Source organism: Drosophila eugracilis, unplaced genomic scaffold (genome assembly GCF_018153835.1).
Source record: "Drosophila eugracilis isolate 14026-0451.02 unplaced genomic scaffold, ASM1815383v1 contig_575, whole genome shotgun sequence".
NCBI classification, from domain to species: Eukaryota; Metazoa; Arthropoda; class Insecta; order Diptera; family Drosophilidae; genus Drosophila; species Drosophila eugracilis.
In genome coordinates, this window is record NW_024573454.1 from 1,071,171 (window position 1) to 1,091,277 (window position 20,107).

Genomic DNA, 20,107 nt, shown 5'->3' on the forward strand with positions numbered 1-20,107 from the left:
AGTATTTCCTATGCAATAGATAAGTATCTTTTGTGCGCTGATGACGCCTCAGTGGCAGTTATAGTTATGTTCCCATATAGAGTTGATACCTAGATCTTGTTGGGACTTTTCCCACGTTTTGTAAGCTGAGTAAAGTGTCTTTCTTCTCAGTGTGTGTGTGTGTGTGTTTTTACTCTATAGCTTTCTTACAACTCAACTGAGACAATCGTTGACATATTGTCCAGTGGTTATAGGTGATACACGAGGAATAGTAACCCATCGATTTTGGTCCAACGATCTCTTAGAATCTGGTAGAGAGTATTCTGGGGTGCATTGTTCGTTCTTGTTGGAAATTAAAGGCAGTTTTCAATTTTAACGGGCGAGTAGAGTTCATATCTAAATTACAGGAAGTAGTTGCAGTTGTGTGTGCGTGTGTCTGTGCTATAATACAAAGTGTCGTTGCTACTACCCACACCCTAAATATTTATAGGAAGTCTTTAGTTATACATATTTAACAGTATTAATATTGATACTCGACTAATGAAGAAGTTGTCGTTAGAGGACGAGAATTCGTTTGTAGCTGCACTCTCTATGTGTGAATTCCCTCACATCTGTTTGGCAGTTTGTGAACTCTATGTGGCAGCTAAACGTACAAACACTACGCGGAATTCTCATATTAGTAGGAAGGAGAATACTAAACGTTAATACAATTAATAAAATTATTTTCTTAAGCTACTAAATTACTTTCATGCATTTTTCATGCGATTCTCGTTTCGTCATATTTCCTTTTTACAATAATTCAATCTTTTCATAGTTTCGTTTTACGGCCAACAGAGCCGACTATACTTTCAGCTCACAACTGTACTTTTGTTTTTCTTTTCTTTTCTTCAATATTGATACTTTTTCGCGATTTAATCTGTTTTGCATTTTGCAGATCTTTTTGCACTTGCCTTTCAAATATTCACATAATTTTCATATTCATTTTCATTAAATTTTCTTACAGACTAAAGATATAGCTAGGTGTGTATGTATGTCAGTGTATCTTTACGTTACGTTTAGGATATGTAGTCCGGCGTTGGCTCGGGCACTGCGTCGGGATTGGCGAATAGCGGGTTGGGGAACTCTGGTGGATGGGGCAGGGGCGCAATGGTCTTGGGCCTCCTCCTGTAGGCCATAAGCCAGCAGGAAACTGCCACGGCAACGGCTACGAGAGCCAACAGGGCAGTGATGACCAGGGCAATAATTAGTCCCACCATCGACACGCAGATATCCTCGACCCTCTGAGCCGCCGGTTTGACTGTAGAATAAAATAATCAATGTTAGTTTGGGTTCGGTTATTTTTGATTATTCTGGTCTACTTACTATTGGCATCATTAAGGCCTTGACCGCTACGCTTCTCGAATGTCAAAATGGCATTCGACGAGATGGTGATCTCCTCGCGCAGTTGACCCTCCACACCCGAATTCGTGGCAATGGCGGTCGAATCGGTGGAATTGTCAGCAATGGAACGGCGACGTCGCCCGAAGGCGTTGTAGCCACCACAGTTGACAGGTTGGCAGCGTCCAAAGCAAACTCGTATGTTGCACTGGAAGCGGATGTTATCGCTCGACGGGAACTTGAACGCATTGAAACTGGCCAGCAGGCTGTTTGTGTCCGGATTATACTCCCAGTTTCCAAAGATACTGGTATCCGTAGCACAGCCATTCTCATCCGTGACCAGATATTCGTTCTGCACATTGTCCTCCATAGTCTTCGCAATACAAGAGCGGGCAAAGCCTCCGTAAATGGCTGTGAATAAAAAGTAGCGATTATTAAAAAATTTGCTGAAATGTTAAAAAATTTTGGATTCTTACTCGCTGGCTCCACATCTACTTGAAGCTTGAGATTGTCTCCGATCTCGGCGGAGTTGATCTCCTCACCCTCGTTGGTGATGATGCGCATCTGGCAGATGGGCGGTGGTCCTGTGTTGGCAATTGTTCCGGCTGTTGTCAACATTGATACGTTGAATCCTAGGGTCACGTTCTTCTCGCCAGTCTGGTAGACACACTTGATGTTGTAGGCCTGGGCCTTGTAGGTGACCAGCTTGGGATGCTTCTGGATGACCAGTACAAAGCTGGCAACATCCTTCACGGCCTGCATACCGCAGCTACCGAAGTGGACGCGGAAGATCTCGGTACGGGGAACAGTCTCACCAGCTAGGTTGACTACCCGACGGCACTCCTCGTCCTTGCTGTGGCCCTTAACGTACAGTACTCCGTTGAATCCAGGCTCTGTGATATGGATCTCTACTTGAACGCCATCGGCCAGACAACTGACCACCATATCGGGTCTTGGGAAATCGGTGCGGAAGTTAGTGTGGTTGCAATGCAACTCAGGATTGCCTGTGTAGCCAGTAATGCACTGGCACTGGGCACGGTGATTGACCGCGTTACAGAAGGCATTCACACCACACACCTTGGTCAGGCAGGGATCTTCGCAGGTCTTGGTGTCCAGGTTGCAGAAACGGTTATCAGCGCATTGATCGTTGCTCGTGCACTCTGGCGGCTCCTCAGGCTGACATTCGCCACGGGGAGTTAAACGGTAGCCTAGCTCAATGGGGCAAGTGCAGCGACCACGTTCGTCGATCACCATTCCACGCTCCAGGGCGCACACGCAATGTCCGCTTTCGTCGATACGGAAGCCCTGCTCCTCTCGGCATGGGGTACAGTATTCGTAGATGTCCAAAGCAGTTCCAGGCGGGCAGACACATTGTCCGTCCACATCGCGAACGAAGCCCTTCTCAATGACACACAGGGATCGCTTGTCACACTGCACGGCTGGATTGCCGGTGTATCCCTCAAGACACTCGCAGATCATTGTTCTTACAGGTAAAGTATCTCTGACGCTGCAGAAGGCGTTAACTCCGCACGGCTCGGTGGCATTGCAAGGATTCACACATTCTCCGCGCAGACAGGCCTTTTGACTGGGACAATCAGCATCACTGATGCAGATGGGAATATGTCGCTCCGATTCACAGCCGTTCTTTCCGGGTACAGTTCCTGGCGGGCAGGCACACTGCGGTCGGTGCTGATATACCTTGCAAAGCTCGTCCTGGGCGCAAATGGCAGTCGTTGTACAAGGATCATTACATTTACCGTTGACACAAGCCTTGTCCGTTGGACATTCATCATCGGATCGGCATCCCAATGGAGTACAAGCAATTCTGGCGTTTCCACCATGTCCTGGGATGCACTCGCATACTGCACGATGCTCAATGGCGAGGCACTGGGCATTGTTTCCACACTGTTCACCTTGGCAAGCAGGGATGCAGAGCTGATTACGGCACACATGAGTTCCTGGGCAGTCTGAATTGATGCTGCATTCGACCTTCGAGCACTCGAACTCTGGGTTTCCTTCAAATCCTTGGCGACAGGTGCAGACAGGTTTGTGATCTTTGATACGGCACTCCGCATTCAAGCCACAGTTACAAGGATCTCGGCATACGCTATTCAGACAGGACTTATCCGCGGGACAGTCTGAGTCTGATATGCAACCTTCCTTGATTGCTGGTGTGGGTTTGCATCCTCCCTTTCCACTACTGACATAGCCATCTGGGCAGATGCAGAGCATCGTGCGCACAGGGGAAGTGGGTGTCACCTCGCACAGAGCAGGTCGTTGGCACGGATCCAAGACCACGCAAGGATCCACGCACTGTTCATTGATGCAAGCCTGGCGACTAGGACAGTCGGTATCCAACTGACAGATGGGCTGTGGCGGCGGTCTGCAGTCTACGTAGGGATTTCCTAAGAAATCGGCAGGGCAGCGGCAAACTGCCAGATGGTTCTGAGCCCTACACTCCGCACGCGGAGCACAAGGGTTGTGGTAAACGCAGGGATTCACGCACTGCTCGTTCTGGCAGGTCTTATCCGTGGGACAGTCGTTGTTACTGCTGCAACCGATAACACGGCAACGCTCGTAAGGATTTCCTCGATAGCCACTCAGGCAGCGGCACTGGGCACGGTTCGATTGCACATAGCATTCGGCATTCGGTCCACATGGATCATTAATCAAGCATGGGTTGATGCAGTCACCATTGATACAGGCTTTGCCCGAATCGCACTCTCCATCAACGCGGCATCCAATCGAGCGACAAGAAGCATAGGGATTTCCTTCGAATCCGTCCTGGCAGCTGCACACGGCACGATGCTGGGTCACTTGGCAGACGGCATTGGTTCCACAATTACACGGGTTGCGGCATTGGGCGTGGATACAGGCCTCTTGGTCGGGACAGTCCTGGTCACTTTCGCATCCAGGTTGCCTGGGAGGTACCATTTTTCTGCATGCTCCACTGGCATCTGGCACCTCGTACTGCGCACACTCACATACCATGGTTCGTACAGGAACGCTGTCTAAGACACTGCACCGAGCGGTTTGGTGGCACGGTGATAGCTCCGTGCAAGGATTCTGGCACTTATCATCGATGCAGGCCAACTTACTTGGACAATCTCCGTCATCGCGACAAACTGGCTCCAGTTGTCTAGCTTCACAATAGGCGAACGGATTGCCCAAGGGCAATTGATCCGGACAACGGCAAACAGCGCGATGCTGCAGGGCTTGGCAGATGGCATTCTGGGCACAAGGATTGCGTTGACCACATGGACTAACACATTCGTTGGACACGCAAGCTAGGTTCGAGGCACAGTCATAGTCTGAGTGACATTCCAAGCGCAGACAGCGCACAAACGGATCACCCTCCAATCCTACCGGACAGCGGCAATTAGCCCGGTGATTGCGTCCGAAGCACTCGGCATTCAGGGCACAAGGATCGCTTGCCAGGCAGGGATTGATACATTCGCGGTTCAGGCACTGCTTGTCGCTGCTGCATTCGTCGTCCGACTGGCAGCCAATAGGTGCGCATCCAAACTGGGCATTTCCGGAGAATCCAGGTTTGCAGTAGCAGATCGGATGATGGTTCTTTACCGTGCACTCGGCATTTGGTCCGCAGTTGCAAGGACTGGCGCACTGGGTGTTGATGCAGGCTTGGTTGGTTGGGCAGTCGGTGCTGGACTTGCAGCCCGCCAAGATCACATCGGAAGCTGCATAAATGAAAAACCGAATAAGTATTAAAATAATTTAAAAGAGATTCTAATTTCTAACACTTACGTGGCAGACAGCGGTCTTGTGGGTTTCCGGAATAGCCAGGTGGACAGCGGCAGATAGCCTTGCGTTGCTGCACATGGCAGTAGGCACCAATTCCACAGGCATCCGAAGCACACGGACTAATACAAATCTCGTTACGGCAAATCTGATCATTGGGACAATCATCGTTGCGAGAGCAGCCAGGACTGGGAATTCTAGGTCTATCGACTTCTGTTGTGTAACACTCGATGCGTGGATTTCCTTGGAAGCCCTTAGGGCAGTTGCACTGCGCATAGTGATCCCTAGCGGTACATTGAGCGTTAACTCCGCATCTTTCCAGTCGACAAGCATCCAGGCAATTTCCATTCGAGCAGACCTCTGGGTTGGCACACTCGGAGTTATGCTGACATCCAGTGATGACCTTGGGCACAGTTATGGGCACGCAATTGCGGGAAATATCGGTAACCGTATCACCGGGGCACTTGCAGGCCATAGCTCGTTTCGGAAGAGTATCCAAAACCGTGCAAGTCTGCTGCGGAGTGCAAACATGAGGCGTGTCACAAGGATCTGCGCATCGCTCATTGATGCACGCCAATTTCGATGGACAATCAGCATCCTGGGTACACTGAGGCTTAGGCGTTTTCACTGGTATATCGCACTGGACGTGTGGATTGCCCTGGTATCCGGGTCGGCACTCGCACTGCGGCTGATGACGACGACCCACACAGATGGCATTCAGAGCGCACGTCTCCTGGTCGCAAACTGGTCGGCAAACGCGATTCAGTCGGTCGCAAGCCTCGTGATCAGCACAATCTTCATTGTATTGACAGTGTCCAGTGATGCAAGAGATGAAGGGATTGCCTTGAGTTCCGGATGGGCAAATGCAAACAGCCTGGTGGTTCTGCGCTAAGCACTGGGCTCCACTACCGCAGCGAACCTGGCCATGTGTGCAGGGATCCACGCAGTTCTCGTTCAAGCAGGTCTTGTCATATGGACAATCGGCATTGATTTTGCATTCGGCTGATGGATTAAAGATAAAATTATTAAATGCCACATTAAGAAGATTTTTTAAGGACTTACGTTTGTAGCATTGGACTTGTGGGTCACCACCCCAACCAGCTGGACAGAAGCAGATCGGTCTTGAGTTCTGCACGCGGCATTCGGCATTGCCGGCACAAGGATTGGCCTCGGCACAAGGATCCTGACAGCGTTTATTGATGCAAGCCGTATTCGGCTGGCACTCCGAGTCGTGGGTGCAACCGGTCTTGACTTCAGCTAAAATTGTGATTATTATGTTAGTGGATTCAGAATGATATTAATATTGATTTCAGCTTACGTGGCTCATAACAGTTGGTGAATGGATCTCCCTGGGTTCTCTCAGGACAGCTGCAAATGGCACGATGCTGTTGGGCCAAACACTGGGCGGTGCGGGCACAAGGCGAGGCATCCAAACAGGGATTGACACAGTTTCCGCCTCGACAGGCTTCCGTATCCTGGCACTGATCGTGCGACGTACAGCCCTGATCTCTCGGGGGTTCTGGTCGTGAGAAAAATATATTAATATTATGTTATAAATTTAAATGACTTTGCTAAGTGTTTAAGTGCAACAGTTAAGAGTTATAGAGTGCAGTCAAAATATATATAGGTGCAACTGCTCAGAAGGTGCATCACTATAAATGGGTTTGTAATTAAAAATATATATTCGTATAAGCACTTTATATAAAAACTGCTGCTGCAATGAGATAAGCAAACTCAAAAATAAAGCATATTTTAAAAAAGCTGGACTCAAAAATAACTTAAGTTAGAATGAGTTCACTTGTTGTCTAACAAACCATCTCACTCTAAGCACCTGGTGATTCATGCCGTTTCTTACCTTTGTGACATCCAATGTCGGCTTCACCCACATAGCCAGGTAAACAGCTGCACATCATGGTGCGTAGGGGTAGGGTGTCCACCACTTCGCAGATTGCATTGGCACCGCAGGGATGTGTGACAGTGCACGGGTTCTTGCATTCGCCGCCGAAGCAGGCTAATTTGCTGGGACATTCCGCATCCATGGTACATCCTTCTGGTTCTGTTGGCACGAGGTCACATCTTACGGCTGGGTTTCCACTGAAACCGGCTGGACAACGGCACTGAGCACGATGATTTTCCACACGACACTGGGCTCCAATGCCACAGTTGCACGGATCCTCGCAGCGTTCATTACGGCAGGCCAAGTGGAAGGCGCATTCATCATCGGAGCGACATTCTGGACGTTCGCAACGCACCAAAGGATTGCCGCGGTATCCGTCTAGGCAATGGCACCTAGCACGATGGTTGAAGTCAGCCCGACAGATGGCTCCAGTTCCACACTGTGTGAATCCACATGGATCAACGCACTGCTGATTAACGCAGGCCTCGTTGGCGGCGCACTCCCCATCAGAACGGCATCCCAGAAGGTAGCAGTTCTGCAAGGCGTTTCCAGTATATCCTTCATTGCATACGCACAGTGGCCGATGAAGCTGGACATGGCAACGCGCCTGTTGCGCACACATGTTCGATTGCTCGCAAGGATTGCGGCAAACCTGGTTGATGCAGGCCTTATCATTAGTGCAGTCAACGTCGCTAATGCACTCGGGCTTGGGCAGTGGTTCCGGTATCTGCCTTACACACTGGGCATATGGAGAGCCGAAGAAATCTGGTGGACAGCTGCACACAGCCTTATGGTTAATAGCCCGACATACGGCATTGATTCCGCAGGCATTAAGACACGGATCTCTGCACTTTTGGCTAACGCAGGCTCTATCACGCGAACAGTCCTCGTTAATCACACACTCTGGATAACTGCATGTGGCAGTTCCATTGTAAACGCGACAGATTCCATTGCTGCGGCAAGGAGATGGCTGGCAGGGATCAACAGGTTCAACCTGGCGCGGTTCCTCGCACTGGACAAACGGATTGCCCACCATGTTGATTGGACAACTACACACAGGGCTGTGGTTAATTGTTTGGCAAACCGCTCCGAATCCACACTCTCCAACGCAGGCATCCACGCACTTAGAGTTGATGCAAGCCTTATCCTTGGCACAATCCGAGCTGAGGGTGCACTCTGGGCGACAGCCCTGTGCCAGCGGATTACCAAAGAATCCGGGCACGCACTCGCACACAGCCTTCTCGTTTTGAACACGGCAAATGGAATTGGGTCCACAGGGTGATGGATAGCAAGGATCCGAGGGAGGAGGTGGTGTTAACTGTCGAGTACACTGGGCAAACGCATTGCCAGTATAGCCCGGCGGACAAGAGCAGATAGGTAAGTGGTTGTTCATGGTGCAAATGGCCTCTAGGCCGCACACTCCGGGACATGGATCCTGGCACTTGCTACGGATGCAAGCTTGATTGGCTGGGCACTCGGAGTTGCCCACGCATTCGGGGCGACATCCCTCATAGGGATTGCCGATATATTCCAGTTGGCTGCACTCGCAAACGTAGTTCTCTCCTTGGACACGGCACACGGCATTGGTTCCACAAGGCGAGGGGTAGCACGGATTTTTAGGAGTTGGCACAGGCTTTGGTTCATCTGAAATCGAAGCATTTATATGTTAGGATACTATATAGAAATAGTGTTATCTTAAAAGATGCCCTGCCTAATTACAATATGCAAACTTGTTTGAGGGTAAATGTATACGGGGTCAGGTTTCCTATTGGGAAAGAAGGACTTTTCTGATCGGATGGGTTAAGTTTTTACGATTAACCCCTATTTAAATCTGTTTCCTTAAAATTAAGTTTTTGTAAGGATACAGAATAAATACTATTATTAGGGTTCCTTTATTAAGGCTCTCTTACCACGTGGTTTGGGCAGGCAAATACGGAATGGATCACCAGTCATGCCCACGGGGCACTGACAATTGGGTGTATGAAGGCTGACCGTGCACTGGGCACTCTGGCCACAGCTTCCTGGACAGGGATCGCGACACTTTTGATTCATACAGGCCAGGTGGTTGGCACACTCATCGTGGCTGACGCACTCTGGTCGGCAGTTCGGTGGGGTTCCCTGGAATTCCGGCAGACAGCGGCACTCCGCCTGACCATTCACATTTGTACACTGGGAATTGGAACCACAAGGCGAGGGTTGGCAGGGATCGCGAACCGGTTCGGGTTTCCTTGGAATGGGATTGCACAGAACATAGGCATTTCCAGTATATTCCGGAATACACTCGCAATGAGCCCGATGTTGAATGGCCTGACACACGGCATTTAGGCCGCATTTGCCCGGGCACGGATCCACGCACTTGTTATTGATACAGCTGTGAACTTGGGAGCAGTCGGAGCTGGAGTAGCACTCCAGCCGGCAGTTAGGCGGCTGTCCAAAGTATCCGGTTAGGCAGGAGCAGATGGCGTTCCCATTCCTCTCCACGCACTGAGCATTAGATCCGCAAGGCGAAGGCTGGCAGGGATTAGGAGTAGGTGGTGGAGGATCATCGCGAATGGGTTGACAGGAAACAAAAGCATTGCCTGTCATCCGCTCGGGACAATGGCACATGGCGATGTGATTAACGGCATCGCAAAGGGCATTGATGCCACAGTGTCCTGGACAAGGATCGGCGCACTTTTGGTTCACACAGGCCCTATTTCTGGGACAATCCGAGTTCAAAACGCACTCGGGACGGCAGCCAGTATAGGGATCACCTTGATACTCGGGCAGGCAAGAGCACTGGCCATTGTTGCATAAAGCATTAGCTCCGCATGGCGAGGGCTGGCAAGGATCGGTGGGAGCTGCAAGATAAAGGGGACCTAGCTTAGAGGAAACTTCATGGGACTTAAGGATAAGTTCAGGCATACTCTTCGGGGGTTGTGGTGGTGGCTGCAGTCGACAGCTGTTAAACGGATCTCCTGTGTATCCAGCGGGACACGAACAACTGGGAGTATGATTAATGACACTACAAAGCGCGGCAAAGCCACAGGCTCCGGGACATGGATCACGGCATTTCTCGTGGATGCAGGCCAAGTTGCTAGGACACTCCGCATTGATGGTGCATTCTGGTCGGCAGTTGGGCGCCGCTCCAACATAATTCGGTAGGCAACTGCAACTGGCTCCGCCATTAACCACCCGACATTGGGAGTATGGTCCACAAGGTGAGGGCACGCAAGGATCGCGGATATCATCAGATTGCGGTGGTTTTGGTGGTGGTATGGGTAGACAGCGGGTCAGGGCATCTCCGGTGAATCCGGTCTGACACGAGCACAGCGGACTGTGGTTACGCACATGGCACTGGGCATTTAATCCACAAGCACCGGGACAAGGATCCTGGCACTTCTGGTTGATGCACGCCTTGTCCGCCGGACACTCGGCGCTTATCACACACTCCGGACGACATGAGGGCGGTGTGCCCACAAACTCCGGCAGGCAAGAGCATATGGCTTGCCCTTGGGACTCACGACACTGGGAATTAGCACCGCAAGGCGACGGTTGACAGGGGTTCACATATTCCGGTACTGGGGCTAAAGAAAATCAAAGACGAGGGATTTAACATTTGCAAAACAGCTGGCTAAAAGCGAAGCATTGATTTAAAGCGAACCAAAAGCATGTTTAGTATTTCTAGAGCTAGCATATTGTCACTGAGTATAGTCGATAGACGATTCCAGGAGACACTTGATGGCTTTGAGATTATACAAATGAGGTAGCTGAAAAATAATCGGCTTAATATGTAGATTTATGTGTTGCTTTGTTGCTGAAAGTCTGAAAAACTTATTACACAGCTTTGATGATGAGAGAGCTTTGATGAGCAAGATATCACAGATTATTTTGACTAGAAAATTATTGAAAGGAATCGCCGAGCTTCATATTTGAGATCATTATTAAATATGACAGAATAAATATTTAAAGGCCCACATGGCTATAGAGAGGTGATGACGACTTAATCCATTAAAATATGAGTTTTAATCCTGATGATATGGGCAGGTTGAAAGAGCAGAGAAAAGAGGCAAGGTATCTGAGGCAGATAATTGAGTACAGCGTTGTTGTTTTCGGCATTAGAGAGTTGGTTGTTGTATTAAGAACGGCCTTATCAATAGATTTTTAAGTTCATAGTAGGGCAGAGAAGTACGGCGTTGTTGTTTAGATAAAGAATTTGCATTAAGATCAGTTTTAGATAGCTTAAATAAAATGATCTCTTCTTACATTCACGCTGCGGAACACGGCAGCTGAGGTAGGGATTGCCTACATGACCAGGGTGGCATTCGCAAACCGGGTTGTGGTTAATGACCTGACAGAGGGAATTGATGCCACAAACTCCCGGACAGGGATCGCGACACTTTTCACTCATGCAAGCCCTGTGACTTGGACAGTCCGAGTTGACAGTGCATTCGGGTCGGCAAATCTCAGATGGATTGCCATAGTAACCCGGCAGACACTGGCAGACGCTCAAGTCGTTATGGGGCCGACAAAAAGCGTTAACTCCGCAGGGACTGGGATTGCAAGGAAGGATCACCACGGCAGGTGGGCTTGGCTCGGGTCGCGTGCAAAGGCTGTACGCATTGCCTACATAACCTTCAGGACAGTAGCACAGGGGACTGTGAGCCACAACACGACAAAGAGCTGAGTGGCCACAACTACCGGGACAAGGATCAATACACTTGTAATTTCGGCACGCCTTGTCCGCCGGACAATCAGCACTGTTCACGCACTCCGGCCTACAGAAGGGTGGAGTGCCATGATACTGAGGCTGACAGGAGCATCGAGCCCCGCTGGACGTGGCTTGACATTCAGAATTCGGGCCACACGGAGAGGGTTGGCAGGGATTCACTTCATCGCGTTCTACGGGGGGAATAACTACAAAAGTTTTATTAGATTTTTGTTTCTTAGGACTCGTCATGTTTTCTGACATACCTATAGGTTGACAAGCCAGTAGCGGATTACCCGTTAACTGGGGTGGACAAACGCACAAGGGACTGTGATTCTGTACATGACAAATGGCATGAATGCCACACGCTCCTGGACACGGATCGCGACACTTGAGGTTCAGACAATATTTGTCAAGGGGACAGTCTGAGTTTGAAGTGCATTCCGGACGACACGCTGGTGGTGTGCCTATAAAATCGGGCAAGCAGTAGCAGATAGCTTGTTCATGGTAGGGTCGACACTGAGCATTGGGACCACAAGGAGAGGGCTGGCAGGGATTAATCGGAGAACTTTGTGGTACAAGGGCCGGTGACGTCGTAGGTGGTGCAGGGGCAGGGGGTTTAGGTTTGGGTATCGGGTCACATCTCACAAAAGCATCGCCCTGCATTTGCTCCGGGCATGAGCAGCTGGCAACATGGTTGTATACATGACACAAGGCGTTAAGTCCACAAGTACCTGGACAAGGATCTTGACACTTCTGTCGAATACAAGCCTTATTTCTGGCACAGTCCGTATTAAGAACACACTCCGGCCGACAGCCAACATGTGGATCTCCTAGATATTCCGGTATACAGCTACACTTTCCATTATTGCACACGGCGTTTGGTCCACAAATCGATGGATAGCATGGGTCCTTTTCCACAATGGGCTTACGTTGATCAGTGGCTATCGGTGTGGGTTGACAGGAAATAAACGGATTTCCGGTGTAACCATTTTGGCATAAGCAATTCGGCACATGTTCATGTACACGGCACACTGCGTTGTAAGCACAAGATCCTGGACAAGGATCGCGACATTTTTCATTTATGCAGGCCAAGACTGATGGACAATCCGAGTTAATGACACATTCTGGTCGGCAATTGGGAGGAGTTCCACTGTAGTTAGGCAGGCAAGTGCAGGCAGCTGCTCCAAATCGATTGTGACAATGCGAGTAGGGACCACAGGGCGTTGGATAGCACGGATTGTAATCGAAATTGGGTTTGGCCACATCATAATTGGGACGAGCTGGAGTAGGTTGCGGTACAGATGGAATGTTAACTATTCCAGGAATTGGTTGTGGTCTCTGAGTATCGTGATGCACCTCTTGTAAAGGATTTTGTGGTGTTGAAGGTATAGGTAGCGGAACCGAGGGAATGTTTATAATTCCAGGTCTTTGTGTTGTTAGCGGCTGAGAGGGTTGTGAAGGTATGTTTATCACTCCAGGGGTTGCTACAGGCACGGGCTGTGGCAACGAAGGAATATTCACGATTCCATGTACCGCAGGTGTAGGTTGAGAAGTTGGATAACTGACGTCCTGGTAAAATGGCCTTTGAGTTGGATAGGTCGGATGCGGCACGGATGGTACGTTAATCACTCCAGGGGTAGGTTGTAGACTCGGTATCTCATATTGGATATCCTTAATCGGATGCTGAGTGGTTGGACTTATAGGTTGTGGTACCGATGGAATATTTATAATTCCAGGCTGTTGAACTGGCGTTGGTGGAGATGGCACTGAGGGAATATTGATAACACCAGGAGTGGGTGTTGGCATAGGATGAGGTACCGATGGAATATTTATAATTCCAGGTGTCGGAGGAGTTGGCTGTGGTGTTGGATAGTTTACATCATAAACAGGCGGATTTTGTGGTGGATACGTCGGTTGTGGAACCGAGGGAATGTTTTCAACTCCTGGAGTTGGTAGTGAGATTGGGGGTGATGGTTGGGAAGGAATGTTTATCACTCCGGGAATAGGTGATGGCACAGGTTGAGAAACTGACGGAATATTTATAATTCCAGGTGTCGGAGGAGTTGGCTGTGGTGTTGGATAGTTTACATCATAAACAGGCGGATTTTGCGTTGGATACGTCGGTTGTGGAACCGAGGGAATGTTTACAACTCCTGGAGTTGGTACTGAGATTGGAGGTGATGGTTGGGAAGGAATATTAATCACGCCAGGTATTGGTGATGGTACTGGTTGATGCACCGAAGGAATATTTAAAATTCCAGGTGCCGGAGGAGTCGGCTGTGGTGTTGGGTAGTTGACATCGTAAACAGGTGGATTTTTCGGTGGATACGTCGGTTGTGGAACAGATGGAATGTTTACAATTCCTGGAGTTGGTACTGGGGCTGGAGGTGATGGTTGGGAGGGAATGTTTATCACTCCGGGAATGAGTGATGGCACAGGTTGAGGAACTGACGGAATATTTATAATTCCAGGTGCCGGAGGAGTTGGATGTGGCGTTGGATAATTAACATCCTGAATAGGTGGATTCCGGTGTGGGTACGTTGGTTGCAATACCGATGGAATGTTATGTATAACCGGTCTAGGTGCAGGTACATTTAATACCGGTGCTGGAACGTAGATCGGTTGTTGAGGTACAGGATATACCGGCCGTGGTGGCGAAGGAATATTGATCACACCCGGTCTTGAAGGAGGTGGTGGATAGTACACATCATATATAGCTGGCCGCTGCACAACCGGAGGTTCATATGTTGGATGTACTGGTTGTTCCACAGAAGGTATATTAATAACTCCTGGTTGAGGAGCAGGAGTTGTATTTATGGGGGTTGGTATAAATACTGGGCGTTGGGAAACTGGAGGAGCTGGTTGCGGCACAGATGGAATATTAACAATTCCAGGTTGCGGCGTTATCACAGGTGGTGGTGGTGTAGGATAGTCGTGAGCTGGGTTCTGTGGCGTTGGGTAAACCGGTTGTGGCGCAGAAGGAATGTTTACAACTCCGGGCTTTGGAGCTGGCGTCAGTGTGTCATGGGACGGAATGTATATGGGAGGTTGAGGAGATGGTGGCACTGGCTGTGGATACGACGGAATATTATAGACCCCTGGTGGTTGTGGTATTTGATGAACTGGTTGCGGTTCGTTGGGAATATTAATTACTCCTGGCTTTGGAGCTGGTGTCGGGATCTCATGTGATGGTATAAACACGGGACGTTGTTGCGCTGGCGGGGTCGGCTGTGGCACAGAAGGTATATTGATAACACCAGGTTGTGCTGGTGTCTGAGGTGGTTGTGGCGTTGGATAGTTAACCGGTGGGATTGCAGAAGGATATGATGGTTGTGGCACAGTTGCAATATTAACCACGCCAGGTTGTTGAGGAGTTGGTCTCGGTGTAGTTGGATCATTTACATGATAAACTGGGGTCTGTGGCGTAGGATAACTAGGTTGTGGCACTGACGGAATGTTTATAACTCCTGGTTGAGGTGCAGGTAATGGGTTCGCCGGCGACGGAATATTCACAACACCGGGTTGTGGAACTTGATTAGGCCTTGTTGGGAAGTTGACATCATAAACAGGTGGTTGGGGCGATGGATATACTGGCTGTGATACAGATGGTATGTTCACAACTCCAGGCTTTTGGGGATTCGTTGGACTTGGTGTTGGGTAGTTCACATTGTATTGCGGTGGATGGGATGGTGGATATCCAGGCTGAGGACTAGAGGGAACATTTACTATTCCCGGTTGTGGTTGTTGTATGTAGACTAGGTCTGGTATAGCAACCGGGTACGGAGGAGAAGGTGTATCGTATATATGGGGTCGTTCAGCTGTTTCGAGTTGAATATTAAAATGGTTAACCGATTTATAAATGTCATTCACTGATTTCGTTATATTCTTACGTTTGGGGGTTTCATAGCAACGTGTGAAAGGATCACCCGTGTGAGAAGAAATGCAGTAACATATGGGACTGTGGTAGTGAACGCGGCATTCTGCATTAATACCACAAATTCCAGGACAGGGATCGACACACTTGTGATGGACGCAAGCCTTATCATAAGCACACTCTGAGTTAAGAGTACACTCTGGTCGACAGTTAGGAGGAGTTCCGTAGAATTCGGGTAAGCAGGAGCACACGGCTTCATTATTTGCCGGATGACACTTGGCATTTGGTCCACAAGGAGAGGGATCACAGGGACTCAAGGGAGCTATAAGGGTTGGGGCAAAATAATTATCTAAAGTCAGAACATATTTGTGAGGGCATGGATTCTTACATTGTTGGACTATTGGAACAGGTGCGCAGTACGCCAATGGATTTCCAGTATAACCGCTGAAACAGCTGCATTGTGGCAGATGATCTAGGACATAGCACTCAGCATTCAGACCACACGTTCCGGGACACGGATCACGACATTTTTGCTGTACACAAGCTCTGCTTGAAGGACAATCGGAGTTCAAAATGCACTCCGGCCGGCAGGCTTCGTAGGGATTGCCGAAATAGTCGGGCAGGCAGACGCAGGAAACTACTTCTCTCCGCTGATTACATTGAGCATTAGCTCCACAAGGATTTGGTTCACAGCCATTGATAAATGGTTCCTCATATTGGAGTACTTCTATGGCAGTTGTGGGAGGTGCTGATGAAATAACGGGGCGAGTGGGCGGTAAGCAAGAGCTGAATGGATTGCCCACTAATCCGGGAGCACAAACACAATTGGGTTGATGGTTATAAGTTCTACAGATGGCATTATAACCGCATAGACCCGGGCATGGATCTTGGCACTTCCGATTTATGCAGGCCCTGTCGCTGGGACACTCGCTATTGGAAATGCACTCGGGTCGACAGTAGGGTGGTACTCCCAAGAAATCGGGAAGGCAGCGGCAAACCGCGTTGCCTCCCTCATTGTTGCATTGCGCGTGAGGACCGCAGGGAGATGGCGAGCAGGGATCAATGGGCTCTCGTTGAATTGGCGTATAATCTGTCCTAATCAACTGGCACTGGGAGTAAGGGCTTCCAGTGTATCCATTAGGGCATATACACTGAGGACTATGGTTAATCACATGACACTGGGCCAGGTATCCGCAAGCACCAGGACAGGGGTCACGACATTTCTGATTCACACAAGCTAAACTTGGCGGACACTCCGGATTGCTGACACACTCTGGTCGACAAGCTGGTGGGTTTCCATAATATCCGGGAAGGCAAGTACAAATTGCTTGCGAGCCAACTTCTCGACACTGACCGTGGGGTCCACAAGGCGAAGGCTGGCAAGGATGGAGCTGCACGGGTGACTGAAGAGGTGTCTGCTGGCACAGGACATAAGGATTTCCCTGATAGCCAGCGGGGCATTGGCACATGGCTACATGGTTATGCACCTGGCATGTGGCTCCCGATCCGCAAGTTCCCGGACATGGATCCAGGCAACGATTGCGGATGCACGCCTTGTTCCACGGGCACTCCGTACTCAATACGCACTCTGGGCGACAGCCCACGTAGGGATCACCCTGATACAAGGGCAGACAATTGCAGACACCGTTTGAACACTGGGCATTAGGACCACATGGCGAAGGCTGACAAGGATCATCGGCTACAACGGTTACAGGTGTAGGGGCAGGAGATGGTGCTGGATAACAGCGATAGAAAGGATCTCCTACAAAACCTCTGAGACATGTACAGATGGGCACATGATTGAGCACATCACATTGGGCGTTTAGACCACAAGCCCCGGGGCAAGGATCCACACATCTTTGATTGACACAAACTCTATGGCTAGGACAATCTGGGTTGTGGGTGCACTCGGGACGGCAATGAGGTGGAATACCGTAATAAGAGGCTAGGCACGAGCATACGGCTTGGCCGTACTCCACTCGACACTGGGCAAACTGCCCACAGGGAGAGGGCACACAAGGGTCTCTATAGACTACGGGTGAATCCCTAACAGGTTGTGGCGGTGGCATGGGCAAGCAACGCATAAAGGCATCGCCCATGTATCCAGGATGACACGAGCAATGCGCTTTATGTTGATGCGCTCGGCAAATGGCATTCTGACCACAAGCACCGGCACAAGGATCGGTGCATCTTCTGGCCACGCAAGCTCTATCATTGGGACATTCGGGATTAGTGGTGCACTCGGGACGACAGGCAGGTGGGGAACCAAAGTAATCCGGCAGGCAACGACACACCGCCTGACCCTGGGATTCGGTACACTGAGAGTTGGGACCACAGGGCGATGGTTGGCAGGGATTAAAGTGGACAACTTCGACGGCTATAGGGGGACAGGAGAGTGCAGATTGTGGATAATGGTAAATTGGTATGTTAGTGCAAGGGTTAAACGATTGACTGGGTGAAGACTGCTTACGTTCCGCTTGGACCACATGACAATGGCGATAAGGATCACCACTGAATCCGGGGAAACAACTACAGCTGGGTACATGATTAACCACTTGACATTGGGCATTGGGAGCACAGCTTCCAGGGCAGGGATCGCGACAATGTTGATTCAGGCAAGCCAAATGGCTTAAACAGTCCGAGTTGAGCACGCATTCGGGGCGACATCCTTCGTAGGGATTGCCGAAATATTCTGGCAGACACTGACACGAACCGGCTCCTCCGCGTTCTCTGCATACGGCATTGCTTCCGCAAGGGTTCTGGTAGCAGGGATTAATCTGCTCACGCTGAATCTGTGGCCGGGCGTAGCATCCAGTGTAGGGGTCACCAATATAGTCCGCAATGCAAATGCATGACGGCACATGGCTGACCACTTGACAGGTGGCTGCATTTCCGCAAAGGCCAGGACAAGGATCCTTGCATTTTTGAGCAATGCAAGCCAGCTGATTCGGGCACTCGGTAGATGTTATGCACTCCGGTCGACAGTTGGGTGGTGTTCCTACATAATCCTTGAGACACTTGCAAACGGCCTGGTCATTCTGATTAGTGCACTCCGCGTTTGCTCCACATGGTGATGGAGAGCACGGATTGATCGGTTCCCTTTGTACTGGTGGTGGTGGCGGTAAACGATAGCACAGGAAAAAGGCATTGCCCGAGTAACTTGGAGGACAACTACAGTGCGGCACATGTCGGATGACCTGGCACTGAGCAAACTGCCCACAAGCTCCAGGACAAGGATCCCGACACTGTTGATTCAAACAGGCCAAATGTGGGGCACAGTCCGAATTAATGGTGCACTCAGGTCGACACTTTGGTGGAACACCAAAGTAGCCGGGTAAGCAAGAGCAGACAGCCTGATTGTTGGCTTCTCGGCATTGGGCATTGTTTCCACACGGCGATGGTTGACAGGGGTTCAGAGGGACCAAAGGTGAAGCTAAACAGTGTAAGGAATGGTTAAGTTTGGTCTTTAAAGTTAGTTGATTCTTAGTTTGAAACCTACATTGCACAATGGTACACTGAACGAATGCATTGCCCGATGTTCCGGGTGGACAGTTACATGTTGGAATGTGGTTGCGAACCTCGCACACTGCTCCGACACCACAAGCTCCTGGACAGGGATCTGTGCACTTGCTGCGCTGGCAGGCTTTGTCTCTCGGACAGTCCGTATTGAGGACGCACTCCGGACGGCAGCCCACGTAGGGATTGCCATCAAAGTCTGGCAGACAAGCACACTGTCCTCCAGGATTGCAGATAGCATTAGAGCCACAAGGCGAGGGATTACAGGCATCATGTAGTGGGGGAGTTGGAGGCGGAGGCGAGCGTTGGCAACTGACGAAGGGATTGCCCTGATAACCCGATGGACAACTGCAGATCGGTGTGTGGTTGATGACGTTACATTGAGCATAGAGCCCACATGAACCTGGACACGGATCTCGACACTTTTCAGTTATACACGCCAAATGAGAGGGACAATCTGGATTAATCATGCACTCTGGCTGGCAAGTCGGCGGAGCTCCAAAGTAACCAGGTAAGCATGAGCATATAGCCTGGTTCCCTTGAGCACGACATTGGCCAAAGGTTCCACAAGGAGAAGGTACACAAGGGTCGAGATAGGTTTCCTTGGGGGCATCGTAAGTAATGGCGGGCGCTGTAAAGGGTTTTGGGTTAAGGGAACTCCCGGGGCTATTAAAATAAAGAAGAATCTTACGTATGCGTTGGCAACCACTGATGGCATCACCTGTGAAACCAGGTAGGCAACTACAGTGCGGACTGTGATTTATGACCCGGCACTGGGCACTGACGCCGCAGACACCAGGACAGGGATCGACACAGTGCTGTTGGACACATGCCATTTGCAAGTCACACTCGCTAGAGATAGTACACTCTGGCCTACAGGCGGGTGGGGAGCCAATGAAGTCCGGCAGACACTTGCATATTGCCTGGTTGTTCGACTCTCGACACTGAGAGTTTGGACCACATGGTGAGGGTTGGCAAGGGCGGGAGGGAATCGGTTCAGGCAAGGCTGTCGGGA

The 20,107-nt window shown here is 50.1% G+C and overlaps 1 protein-coding gene across 1 annotated transcript in view; it reads right to left on the minus strand.

Moving 5' to 3' along the window:
- Positions 1-105: 105 nt before the first annotated feature.
- LOC108102534 overlaps positions 106-20,107 on the minus strand; it is a 55,735-nt gene continuing 35,733 nt past the window's right edge. The window contains 17 exon segments of the mRNA XM_041819323.1: positions 106-1,276; positions 1,342-1,767; positions 1,833-5,054; positions 5,122-6,117; positions 6,178-6,372; positions 6,434-6,634; positions 6,971-8,656; positions 8,923-9,852; positions 9,919-10,578; positions 11,258-11,908; positions 11,966-13,559; positions 13,929-15,520; positions 15,593-15,898; positions 15,965-17,953; positions 18,047-19,009; positions 19,076-19,723; positions 19,784-20,098. Coding sequence (XP_041675257.1) covers positions 1,035-1,276; positions 1,342-1,767; positions 1,833-5,054; positions 5,122-6,117; positions 6,178-6,372; positions 6,434-6,634; positions 6,971-8,656; positions 8,923-9,852; positions 9,919-10,578; positions 11,258-11,908; positions 11,966-13,559; positions 13,929-15,520; positions 15,593-15,898; positions 15,965-17,953; positions 18,047-19,009; positions 19,076-19,723; positions 19,784-20,098 — 16,616 coding nt within the window. The 3' untranslated portion in view covers positions 106-1,034.